General features: G+C 42.3%; 1 protein-coding gene across 2 annotated transcripts in view; it reads left to right on the forward strand.

Annotated features, from left to right (window-relative positions):
- The window catches only part of pld2 (phospholipase D2), a 33,618-nt gene extending 21,113 nt beyond the window's left edge, over nucleotides 1-12,505 (forward strand). For both annotated transcript variants that reach the window (XM_027144186.2, XM_047809380.1), the window contains exons 10-25: nucleotides 736-879; nucleotides 2,628-2,711; nucleotides 3,405-3,483; nucleotides 3,621-3,731; nucleotides 3,858-4,055; nucleotides 4,173-4,332; nucleotides 4,455-4,573; nucleotides 4,729-4,842; nucleotides 5,347-5,451; nucleotides 6,030-6,112; nucleotides 6,309-6,422; nucleotides 6,536-6,585; nucleotides 6,673-6,807; nucleotides 7,174-7,327; nucleotides 8,950-9,067; nucleotides 9,192-12,505. In XM_027144186.2, the coding sequence (XP_026999987.2) occupies nucleotides 736-879; nucleotides 2,628-2,711; nucleotides 3,405-3,483; nucleotides 3,621-3,731; nucleotides 3,858-4,055; nucleotides 4,173-4,332; nucleotides 4,455-4,573; nucleotides 4,729-4,842; nucleotides 5,347-5,451; nucleotides 6,030-6,112; nucleotides 6,309-6,422; nucleotides 6,536-6,585; nucleotides 6,673-6,807; nucleotides 7,174-7,327; nucleotides 8,950-9,067; nucleotides 9,192-9,416 (1,993 nt within the window). In that variant the 3' untranslated portion in view covers nucleotides 9,417-12,505. The remainder of the gene's footprint in view (nucleotides 1-735; nucleotides 880-2,627; nucleotides 2,712-3,404; nucleotides 3,484-3,620; nucleotides 3,732-3,857; nucleotides 4,056-4,172; nucleotides 4,333-4,454; nucleotides 4,574-4,728; nucleotides 4,843-5,346; nucleotides 5,452-6,029; nucleotides 6,113-6,308; nucleotides 6,423-6,535; nucleotides 6,586-6,672; nucleotides 6,808-7,173; nucleotides 7,328-8,949; nucleotides 9,068-9,191) is intronic.
- Nucleotides 12,506-13,280: the final 775 nt, after the last annotated feature.

Raw genomic sequence — 13,280 nt, forward strand, 5'->3', positions numbered from 1 at the left:
ATTAGTGTTTTGTACAGTTTGTTTTGTTTAAGACGGGGGAGGTGACATTTTGTGGTTTCGCATGTGATCAGCTAGACTTTCCACCAAATATAAAAATAGTGTCTGGTAAGAGGATGACTAAGTGCTGATGTGCACAAAGTTGTTTCCTGGACTTTCCACATATACAAACAATTTAAAGTGTTTTTGTTTTTTGTTTTCATTTGTTTAGTTTGGTTTTTGGATTAGTTTTTGTTTGGTTTGGTTTTTGTTTTGTGTTGTTTTGTTTTGATTTGGTTTGTTTTGTTTTGTTTTGTTTTGTTTTGATTTTTGGTTTGGTTTGTTTTGGTTTGGTTTGTTTTGGTTTGATTTGTTTTGTTTTGATTTTTGGTTTGTTTTGTTTTGGTTTGTTTTGATTTGGTTTGGTTTGGTTTCTTTTGTTTTGGTTTGTTTTGTTTTGGTTTGGTTTGGTTTGTTTTGATTTTTGGTTTATTTTGATTTGGTTTGTTTTGGTTTGATTTGTTTTGGTTTGGTTTGATTTGGTTTGGTTTGGTTTGATTTGGTTTGATTTGGTTTGGGTCAGTTCAGTTTTGGCTCACATTCCCAAACACATTTTGGATGTTTGACAGAATTTTTCACTGAAGTTACAAAATGTAGCAGATTTGTTCAGATAGTTTTTGGGACGCTAACGTGTGTGTGTGTGTGTGTGTGTGTGTGTGTGTGTGTGTGTGTGTGTGTGTGTGTGTGTGTTTTTAACAGAAAGCTGATCATTAAGTGCAATAGCTACCGGCAGGCCCAGTGGTGGAGTCATGAGATCCGGCGTCTGTCTGAACGCTGCGATTTTCTCCAGCTCCACCGCTTTGACGGCTTCGCCCCACCCAGACCGGACTCCCTCACCAAATGGTGTGTGTCCTTAACATGCTGCTTTCAGTCCACTAATCCTTACATATTATCCATACATACAGAAATACAGAGTGTGTTTAAAATATTTTAGATGGATTTTATTTGTTATGCAATGCAGAGAAACTACAACCTGGGAACCCAAATAATGTACAGTAGCAAAATTTATATATACCATCTATATTTAACTAGACAGTATTGTGCAAAAGTCTCGCAAATGAGGAATAACAGGAAGAAATGAAACAAGGTCAACACTCTGAGCGACGACCCGTCGCTTTAAAAATAGTCTCTGGTGCAGATTGTGCTGTTTTGGAAATAAACTAGCTGTTTTTTTTTCTTTTGTAAAACCAGCTCCTGTTTTTCTGGAGACTTGGACCTTCACACATACAGGAAGCATCATTTTTGTTGTTTAAGTTTTATCTGAAACCCGCTTTATATAATATGCTGCTTTCCAAACGTAATGTTTGGGAATCAAGTGTAGATATAAAAATAGATAGATAGATAGATAGATAGATAGATAGATAGATAGATAGATAGATAGATAGATAGATAGATAGATAGATAGATAGATAGGGTACCTAAAACTTTGCACAGGAATGATATATAAATATTTTCTGACAAAGGTTTAAGTATTTTTTTTTTCTAAGTATAGTATGGAAAGTATATTTTCTTTTGTTCGCTACAAAATTACTTAATTTTTTTTCATGATGTTTATATCTGTATTTTTTTTTTAATGAAATGGTTGAAAATCGAAGCAAATCGAAACCCTAATTCTTGAATCCTAGCTACATACTCTCGTTATTTACTTGTAGCTACATGATTAATTACATGTGTAATTACAACACCAGCCATTTACCAGCGTGCATACGTATAAATTACATAACAGGATAGTGAAAGTACCGTGCAGGAGTCGTGCGTTTTATCGCGTTTTCCAAAATGCTGATGCGAACAGACCAACAGCATTAAAGTTGGGCTGCAGGTTTGTTTCAAAAGAAAAAAAAGATGTAAGTGAACCTTCTGAAATGTCCACAATGTTACTCATTTAAAGTTTCCAGTAAATTTGAACACCAGGCCGCCGACATCTGATGAACAGGATTTAATGTTCCGTCGTGTTCTCCGATCTCGCAGTCGTCCGGATTTAAACGCCTCTGTGTCGTAAGAAGACGATGAAGCATTTGGCGAAAAGTGAAAACAGTCCTGGAGATTAGGTTTGAGGATCTTTTTTGTTCACAAAGGCAGCAGTATGATGGAAGTGTCAGGAAAAAAAAACAGTGCTGCCGTTCGGTCTCTGAAGCACAGTGACAGATTGTGACAGTTCTGGTCCGGCAGCATTTTACAGCCAAAGCTGTAAGGAGAACTGAAAGTCTGCCAGTGGGACACTTTTTATTAAGAAGGCTTCAGTCCTGAGCTCAATAGAACAGAAGGTTATATATACTGTATACACACACACACACACACACACAGTGTATATATATATATATATATATTCATATATATATATATATATATATATATATATATATATATATTTATATATAAATATATATATATATATATATATAATTAAAGGGGTTCTTGTAAATCCTTCACTGCACACAAAGTTAAACAAAGTTAAACAAGTTCACAGCTACAGGTTTATTTAAGCACACGCTTGTATCCGATCTTACCATTAAATAAAGAAGATAATATCTATCTAATATCTACTTTAACCAGTTAATCAGCTTAAGAGTGATCTGTGGATTTACTGACAGGTACGTGAACGGGAGCGGGTATTTCTCTGACCTGGCAGACGCACTGGAGAAGGCGAAGGAGGAGATCTTTATCACCGACTGGTGGTGAGCATGCACACACACACACACACACACACACACACACACACACACACACACCATGAGTCTAGTTTAGATTTTGTTTTATTATTGTTGCCATCGTTCAGAACTGAGAGCCTACGATCCTAATTATTCTGTCAGTCCTGGAAAATATTCATTCATTTTCTACCGCTTATCCGAACTTCTCGGGTCACGGGGAGCCTGTGCCTATCTCAGGCGTCATCGGGGCATCAAGGCAGGATACACCCTGGACGGAGTGCCAACCCCCGAGGCACGGGGAGAACATGCAAACTCCACACACAAGGAGGAGGTGGGAATCGAACCCCCAACCCTGGAGGTGTGAGGCGAACGTGCTCACCACTAAGCCACCGTGTCCTCCTGGAAAATATCTGTATTTTAATTAAATGTCTGTAAATCTACCGGCTTATCATTACCGCTGGGAAATGTAGATTTTCTATCTGAAGTCTTCTGTGTGTTTATTTTGTGCCCCACCTTCTAAATTGACGACTCTACAATCTGTATTCTGTGCGCAATGATTTATTTTTTTTCCCCTAGACTCCTTATCCTTATCTTCAAGGCTTTCGTTGTTGTTCCCAGTTTTTAATGGGCACAGATTCCTGAGTAGTGAGGCCCAGCTTTCTGGCTCATCATGACATTGATTTGCTGCTTTGTGTTCTTGCTCTGTCTATGTGCTGTCAGGTTAAGTCCTGAAGTTTACCTCAAGCGTCCGGCTAAAGGGACGTACTGGCGACTGGACCAGATCCTCAAGCGCAAAGCAGTAAGCAGCAGATATGTGCACGAATACAAATCACGATGGGAATGGTTCCTTTTAAATGAGTTCTCATTGTGTGTGTGTGTGTGTGTGTGTGTGTGTGTGTGTGTGTGTGTGTGTGTGTGTGTGTGTTGGGTTTTCAGGAACAAGGAGTGAAGGTGTGTGTGCTGTTGTATAAAGAGGTAGAGCTGGCCCTGGGCATTAACAGCGACTATAGTAAAAGAACCCTAATGGGTCTGCACCCAAATATCAAGGTGTGAACCCTACACCAAGCACACTACACCCTACAGCACGGCTAAAGCCGAACTCAGGACTCTGTTTGTTTGTTTTTGTTTGTTTGTTTGTAGTGATGCTAAATTTCTAGGTGTGTTTATCCCTAGGTGATGCGTCATCCTGATCACATGGCCTCCACCATCATCCTGTGGGCTCACCATGAAAAAATGGTGGCCATCGACCAATCGGTGGCCTTCGTAGGCGGGCTGGACCTCGCCTTCGGGAGATGGGACGACAGTAACTACAGGTTGTTTGATGTCATGCAAACGGAAACAGCCAATCACGAGGCGCGTCCGGTTCCAGAGGTGGCTACGACTCGGCATCGAGAAACGTTCCGTATTTAATATACCGTATTCCTTTGTGGATTCATTTGTAGCTCGAAACTAACTCTCTCTCTCTCTCTCTCTCTCTCTCTCTCTAAGACTGAAGGAGAGGATGTGGTTAATGTTCCTCTCACTGGCGGAACGCTGGCAGGAGGTTGTGATGAGGTGGATTTGAGCTGTAACACGATGTTATGGTTAGGAAAAGATTATAGTAACTTCATCAAGAAGGACTGGATACAGCTGGACCAGCCTTTCCAAGGTAGCAGGACTTATCCTGCACATCCTACTTGTAGCTTATAACCAGTTTATAATGTCAGGATGACTACAATAAGCCCATTTCATATAAATCGCTTCAACCCGCTTTTGGATTTTCTCACTCAGACAACGTGGACCGGGCGCACGTGCCGCGTATCCCGTGGCGTGACCTCGGAGCCGTGGTTCATGGGAAGGCAGCCAGGGACCTGGCACGCCACTTTATACAGCGCTGGAACTTCACCAAGGTCGGAGGTCCAGCTTAATAAAGCCGAGTATTACGCATGCACATGGGTTAAATGACACAAGGGTCTGTGTGTGTGTGTGTGTGTGTGTGTGTGTGTGTGTGTGTGTGTGTGTGTGTGTGTGTGTGTGTGTGTGTGTGTGTTTTGGTGTCTTTCAGAACTTTAAGATAAAATATAAAGCCAAGTTTTACCCAAACCTGCTGCCCAAGAGTCACACTACTGCCAGTGAGCTTCCCTTCATCGTGCCTGGAACAGCCAGAGCATCTGTACAGGTGTGTACACACACACACACACACACACACACACACACCACATGCCCAAAAATATTTTTATCCCATCAGTAAATAAACACTAACATGTCTTAAACGTGCTTCGTTTATATTATTCAATAGCTTTTACAATGATTTTGTATGAAATAAAAAAATCGTATAAAAATAATTAAAAAAATAAAAATAAAAAATAAAAATAATAAAAAAAGGTAAAATAAATAAATAAATAAATAAATAAATAAATATCAATTACAAACTTTTAAAGCAGATGATTAAATAACATTTTTTACTAAATGTTGAAAATTGTACATTTTGTTCCTCACCATTAAATAGAATCAAAGTAAAAAATAAATCAAACTAAAAATAAAATGAGTTTGTTGGTAAAACCTCTAAGGTATAATGTGCTGTATATGATACACCCTAGAAGGCTGGAGTATTGGGATGTGCTACACTAATGAGGACTTTTTTTACTTTCCCTCTGTTTATTTTTTCTCACTCTGCTGTCAGGTGCTTCGCTCGGTCGATCGCTGGTCAGCTGGAGTATGTGAGAGTTCCATCCACAAAGCTTACATAGACACCATAGAGAAAAGCCAGCACTACATTTATATAGAGGTAACACACACACACACACAAACACACACACACACACCTCACATACACACACACACACCTCACATACACACACACACACACACACCTCACATACACACACACACACCTCACATACACACACACACACCTCACATACACACACACACACCTCACATACACACACACACACCTCACATACACACACACACACACACACACCTCACATACACACACACACACCTCACATACACACACACACACACACACACACACCTCACATACACACACACACACACACACACACCTCACATACACATACACCTCACATGCACACACACACACACACACACCTCACACACACCTCACATACACACACACACACACTCTCATACACACACACACACACACACACCTCACATACACACACCTCACATACACACACATACACACCTCACTTACACACACACCTCACATACACACACACCTCATTTACACACACACCTCATATGCACACACACCTCACATACGCACACACACCTCACATACAAACACATATTATACACATACATACACACATATGTTGTGTTTGTTCTCCTTAGAATCAGTTCTTCATTAGCTGTGCTGAGACTGTTCACAACTCCATAGGAGACACTATTGTCAAGAGGATCCTGCGGGCACACAGGTGTGTGTGTGTGCGTGTGTGTGCGTGTGTGTGTGTGTGTGCCTGGGGGGGTGAATGGGTGTCTGTGCAGGCATGTAGGATTTGTTCCTTGCCTTTTCACTTGTCTTATTTTTCTTTGTTTGGTGCCCAAATGTGTGTGTGTGTGTGTGTGTGTGTGTGTGTGTGTGTGTGTGTGTGTGTGTGTGTGTGTGTGTAGTGAGAAACAGAAGTACAGAGTGTTTGTGGTGATTCCTCTCCTACCCGGATTCGAGGGAGACATCAGTGAGGGAGGAGGCAACGCCATCCAGGCTATACTGCATTTTATCTACAGGCACGTACACACACACACACACACACACACACACACACACACACACACACACACACACACACCGACCATGTGCACGTAAACCTCATTAATGTTGTTTTTTTTGGATTTTTCAGGACAATAAATCGAGGAAAGAACTCCATTCTATCCCGACTCAAGGAACAGAGTAAGTGTGTGTTCTGCTAATCTCGGACAAATCAGTGTCACTCTTTGCAATCGTCATGACGACCGTCCTCCTTCCTCTCTCCTCCAGTGCAGGATGAATGGACGCAGTACATCTCTGTGTGTGGCGTGCGGACGCACGGCAATCTCGGCCATACCCCCGTCACCGAGCTCATCTACGTCCACAGCAAGGCGCTGATCGCAGACGACCGCCGCTACATCATCGGTGAGACTTTTCCCCATGACGGCCCGTCTGCTTTAGGGCTTACAGTAACAAAAACGCTGCTTTTGTCTCCATCTTGTGGTCAGTGCTGGAAATGATCTCAAACCTCATGGTAGAAAGTTGATTATCGAGCAATGGCAGAAATTTCTTTTCTTTACTAAACAGCTTTTTTTTCGATTATTATTATTATTATTTCTTTGATACACACGTCCCTGCGAGCGCGCTGTTACTATAGAAATAAGGAAGTATGTGAACGACCACGTTAACCCAACCCTGTGAATTACAGACAGAATTGCTGTCATGCGCTTGTAGAAAACCGGGAAACCTTTTGACCTTTTTCACAATGAAGAATTCTGTGTCGTTCCACAGGTTCAGCCAACATCAACGACAGGAGCATGATGGGATACCGGGACAGCGAGCTGGCCGTGCTGGTGGAGGACGAGGAGAGGGTTCCGTCCCGAATGAACGGAGAGGAGTACGAAGCAGGGCCTCTGGCACTCGCACTGCGCAAGGAGTGTTTCAGGTGCGATGATGTGAGCCAGAAGCTCCTTAGAGACGTAGAAGAAATGATTTGAGGGTGGAGTTAAAGAAAATAATGTTTCTGGCAACTTCACTTTAGGCACACAGGAAATGGTCTCACACAGACACACACACACACACACACACACACACACACACACACACACACACACATCTCAGCAGCAATATTGTGTGTGAGTGAGTGTGTGAGTGTTCCATGTTTTATCTACCACCTTTCTTCCTTCATCTTTTTCTGTGTGTGTGTGTGTGTGTGTGTGTGTGTGTGTGTGTGTGTGTGTGTGTGTGTGAGTGAAGCAATTTGTAGCCGGCACACTGTGTTCTGTACTGCCAGCTCTCAGTTGCTAGGGGAAACAGTGCATTTCTGCATCACCTACCTCGGCATGATGAGGGATCGCAGCTGGGTTTGGGAGGTGACCTTCCGTGTGTGTGTGTGTGTGTGTGTGTGTGTGTGGAGTAGCAAGAGGCTCTTCGTTTGGTGTTCCCTTTCATGCTAAGCTGTGTGTTTTTGGGTTCTGTACTATTTGCTGTGTGGGAGTTTTTTGTTACTCTCACACACACACACACACACACACACACACACACACACACACACACCTGAGGAGATCATTACATTCTGGCTACATTCCACTCTTCAGTTCATGAACCTGTTTGTGTCGTGTGAACATCTGATCAGTTGTATAATATATCATGTATAATACACATACCGCATCACTACATCAGAACTTCCTGTGATGTCCTTCCTGTGATGTCCTTCCTGTGATGTCCTTCCTGTGAGGTACTTCCTGTGATGTACTTCCTGTGCGCCTCCTGCCTTCCTGCTCGGTGGTAAAGCCGGCCTCTTGATGGGTCAGGGTGACTTTACAAACTCTGGGTGTCATTTTTCCAAGTGGGAAGCAGAGCTCAGGTTACACAGGGCTTCCACACGCTGTGGGAAACACAGAGCTTCATCATAGAGTCGAGGCAGGGGACAGAACTGAAGAGTCAGAATGTGGATAAACGAGTCAGGAAGTGGAGGGAAGAGAGAGAGAGAGAGAGAGAGAGAGATGTACAGAGTTCCAAATTTCAGCACATCTGCTAATCTCTCTTTCATCTCTCTCTCTCTCTCTCTCTCTCTCTCTCTCTCTCTCTCGTTTCTGTTTCTTTCATATCTGTCTGTCCATCTTTCTGTTTCACTTTTGTTCTCTTCATCTGTATCTTTCTCTCTCTTTATCTCACATATTCATTCTTTCTTTCTTTTTTTCTTTCTTTCTTTTGGAATTTGTCTGTCTATCTCTGCTTTTCTCTCTCACTTTGTCTCTTTCATTCTTTCTCTCTTGTTTTTTGGTGTTTGCCCCTCTCTCTCTCTCTCTCTCTCTCTCTTTCTTGTTTCTGTTTCTTTCATATCTGTCTGTCCATCTTTCTGTTTCACTCTTGTTCTCTTCATCTGTATCTTTCTCTCTCTTTATCTCACATATTCATTCTTTCTTTCTTTCTTTTGGCATTTGTCTGTCTATCTCTGTTTTTCTCTCTCACACTTTTTCTTTCTCTCTTGTTTTTTGGTGTTTGTGACCATCTCTCTCTGTATTTCTCTCTCTCTCTCTCTCTCTCTCTCTCTCTCTTTTCCAGGGTGCTGTTGGGGGCCGATTCGGACCCCTCGTTAGACATAGACGATCCCCTGACTGATCATTTCTTCAGTGAGGTGTGGAATAAAATCGCCCAGTCGAACGCTTCCATCTATGAAACCGTGAGTACGAGTCTGAGTGCAGCTTCAGGAGCGGTTGTGGGAAAGCTGTGGGAACTTGTTCAAGGGTCAGGAGAGTTTCAAAACACAACTTCCTCCCTCTCTTTTTTCTCCTTTTCCTCCGCAGGTCTTCCGGTGCCTTCCGTCAGACTCGATCCGTAACCTGCGAGAGCTGCAGGAACACGTCAGCGCCCCGGCTTTGGCCCAGAGCGACCCGGAGAAGGCCGGCGAGGAGCTGCGCACCATCCGCGGCATCCTCGTCCACTTCCCACTGCACTTCCTGTGCGAGGAAAACCTGCTTCCTCCAGCCGGCAGCAAGGAGAGGATGGTTTCTCTGGACGTGTGGACATAGTAGACGTGCAGCATGTTTAAAAAAAAAAAGAAAAGAAAAAAAAAGAAAAATCAGACTCTAATCCAGTCACTAATATCTGTTCTGTAGTCAGCGTTTTGGTGAGATAGCAGACCAAAGCTTTTCCTGTCTGTGGTGATGTGATGGAGGATCTGGCTCGGCGCTCGGGAAGCGATTAGCCAAACTCAAAGTGACTCACATCTCACTCTGCGGGAGCAAGAGGAAGTGCGCGAGGATCTCCTGCAGAGGATTTTACTCAAAATGGCTCAGTGGAAGCTGGAGAGAGAGCTGGGCTGCTGTAGATCTGTAAAATGGCACCGTGTGTGTGTGTGTGTGTGTGTGTGTGTGTGTGTGTGTGTGTGTGTGTGTGTGTGTGTGTGTGGACTGCTTATGGATGAAATGTTCAGGACAGAACGTACATTTTGTGTTGCAGTGGCGTGTAGGCGGACTGCACCACTCTCTCAACCTCTTTTCCTATATCTCTTTATTCTCTCTCTCTCTCTCTCTCTCTCTCTCTCTCTCTGGTGCTACACCTCACGGTGCGGCGGCAGCAGATCTGTGCGAACATTTGCGGTTGTTATGGTGACAGGTAGAAAAGAGCTGACTGCAAGAGAGAGAGAGAGAGAGTGAGAAGGAGGGAAGAGCGGAAACGAGAGGGGAAATGTAGATAAATGGCAGACGGGATGCAGTAAGGAGGGAATCGGTTTTAAATGTTTTTTATATGGTGATTGAGGAGAGGGGGATGGAGGGGTGGTGTAAATGGATGATGTAGGGGTGCACAGGGAAGTGAAGTGTGTGGGAGAATGAGTAAGTGTGTGTGTGTGTGTGTGTGTGTGTGTGTGTGTGTGTCCTGCAATAATCTCCCTCCCTCTGGGAATTCGGGTTATGTAATACAGCTGTTCTCAAACTCCATGATTGTTCGGAGAGGGAGGGAGAAAAACTCAACCAAGCGCCGAGAGAAACGAACACAGACGCAACCTGGCCAGCGCCGTGCATCTAATCCCAGCAGTTTCCTGTTTACGACAGGAAATAAAAACAAGACATAAAGGTGAGGCGAGGCAGACGTGAGAAAGCTCATTAATCCAGCTTTCAAACAAATCCCGGGTCCGCTTTCTTCCGGCCGCGTCTCAATCGGCTTCCTACATCCCTAGAAACGGTATACGGTGTAGACGGGTTCACACGGTGAAACTCGAGTTCTGCCGACGTTAAAACGTCCTCATCGGCCCTCGATTGTAAACAAACAAACGAATCGTATGTAGACGGTTCAAATAACGTTTCTTGTTCCAAGTCTTTTTTTTAAGGAAAGTATGATGTCATTTCTGGGTAGAGGAACATTCTAGGTTAGGATACGGAGCAATGATGATTTTTTTTTGGTTGTTTTTTTTTTGTGGTGTATTTTGGGATTGTTTCTAGGGAGCAAACATTTGAGAGAGACCGAGAGAGAGAGAGAGATGCACAGAGCAAGACCGAGGCCCTTAAAATGGCCGACTCCCTGCTAGCCACCCTGGACTACTGAACTATGGCAGCGGACGGATTGAGACACAGCCGTAGACTTTCCGGAAAGTTCAAATAACACCTTATTAAAAATCTCTGAAAGAATAGATCGTACCACAACCGCCCTTGGAAAAAGAAAAGGTTCAAACATCGGTTTTATTCCTAGAAGAAGGAAACATCTTGAAAAGTCTTTTTTTGGGGTAAATACAAGTAGACTACAGACGAGATATAAACAAGCCCAGAACATCCCTTTAAAATAAATAAATAAATAAATAAATAAATAAATAAAAGCTTTGGTTTGTCTTCCACAAAGATTCTTCATCTAGATACTTGACACCGAACTGTGTGTCAAAATCAGACCACAAGGTGAAATAAAATCGTTAAAAGCGTGGGTCGTACAGTATAATGGAGCACCAACGGAAAGCAGAAACCACTGAACTGTAGCGAATACCGAATGGAGAACACTAGAGCGCATAAGACACCAGGATACTGCCGTAACAATCCGGAGGGACGCGCTGGAATCTTTACAGAAACGATTAACTAACTAATCGCAGTTAGTCGGAATCTTTTGACGATTCCTGATGCTATCGTCAATCATCGAGCGATTTCAATCAGGCTACTAGTTTGTTTCTATTTTGTGCGAACACAACGGATCGAACATCACAAGGCAGCAACAGAAAATATGGTAAAGGTATCAAGCGACGAATTGTGAACTCGAGTGACGTAGACGAGGTCGAGGGACCATTCGAACACGCGACGTCTCCACTTACGGTTTTGTTTGTTTTTTGTTTTCCCCCCTAAGGGCAAAAACATCTGGTTGAAGCCACGCCTACTCCAGTTCTAAATATCGACAGCACTGAATACAGATTGTGTCTTCATCTTTTGTGTTCCCGTCTTTCTACATACTCCTTAAGCAGGACGTTGACCAAGTACAGACGTTTTAGAGGACACAAGATCGTAGTATAAAAAAGCGTAACGTAGGCACTAATAAACTAAAGGTCTAATTGTTAGTGGCCTACATTTCGTAAATCCTGTGCTGCCACGTTAGTTAGACCAAACATGGAACACTCATGCTGCCATACCGAATAATATGTCAAAATTAACGCACGTACAGTTCTGTTGAACCGTAGGCAAATATTTCTCTGATACATTCCAGCTAGGTTTATTTAATGCTACTATTTCTTTTTGTTGTTTTTTTTTCCTTCTCTATTATTCTTACTGACCATCAGCTCGTCTGCGTACGAGTTTTTATCTGTCACTGTAAAATCTAGACGTTTAGTGCAATATCCGTACCTGTAAAAGCACTCTGATTTTTTGCTAACCTTTTAACGGTGGTATATTTTTGTATACATTGTTCTTCCTATTTTTTCTCTAAATGGTAGATATTTAAGCAGAACCCTGGGAAGATTATAATGTAGGGTTCTTACTCATACTTTGCACCTCACTGATACTGAATACAATACCGACGTAATGTTTGTATGTGGTGTTTGTTTTTTTCCTCTCAAGCTACTGTAGCTAGCTACACGGACTACACGACTGACCAGCTGTTGCTAGTCCAGGAAAAAAATTAACAAAATAAACTATCAACTGTTGCTAAAGTTTTTCTCGTTTCATTTTTTTGTCCAGAATAAATACCACTTGCTGTCTTTCTCTATGTCAAATACGACAGAAATGCAAATTACGCATACTGTTAGGATGCAGAATTAGCAATAAATTAGAACTTTGCACCTGATGAAGGTCATCGGGTTAGTTTAAAGATTTTAAAGGAGGCGTCAGTCATTTTTAGAGCCCTCTAATGCCTGTAAAGTGAACTGCAGTTACCAAAAAAAAAATAATAATAATAATTCCCTGAGTAACTTGTTCTCAGTTGTTGAAATTACATTAACCTCCAGTGTGGCCTTTTGAGGAGAAATAGTAGAGCTAATTTCTGGGCCAGAAAAATGTCACTTGAGTCCAGTGCAATATTTGAAAAATATCTTTCATATTTAGCTTCATGAAATATGTTGGATTTGGTATTATTATTATTATTATTATTATTGTTGTTGTTATTATTTTCAACATATACCTAATAGAATGATTTATTCTCATATAAGCAGTCCTATTTGCCAAAACATACTTTAAACGTGCAAAACAATAAACAAGAGTTACCCATGGTACAATACCAAATGACTCCGTACAGCAAAAGTAGATTCTAAGAATCGATTCCTCGAAGCAATGATCTAAAATTCTAGGAATCGATTCCACCCGTTCAACGTCTCGATTCCAAAGGTGTTCGGTGTCGCTTGCATGACACCCAGGTCACTACCAGAAGTGGCACATGTTGTCTGGAACGTGTTTGTTCCCTTTAATTCAAGTAAAGGTTAATACTGATGC

The sequence above is a fragment of the Tachysurus fulvidraco genome, chromosome 26, assembly GCF_022655615.1.
Source record: "Tachysurus fulvidraco isolate hzauxx_2018 chromosome 26, HZAU_PFXX_2.0, whole genome shotgun sequence".
In the NCBI taxonomy this organism is placed as follows: Eukaryota; Metazoa; Chordata; class Actinopteri; order Siluriformes; family Bagridae; genus Tachysurus; species Tachysurus fulvidraco.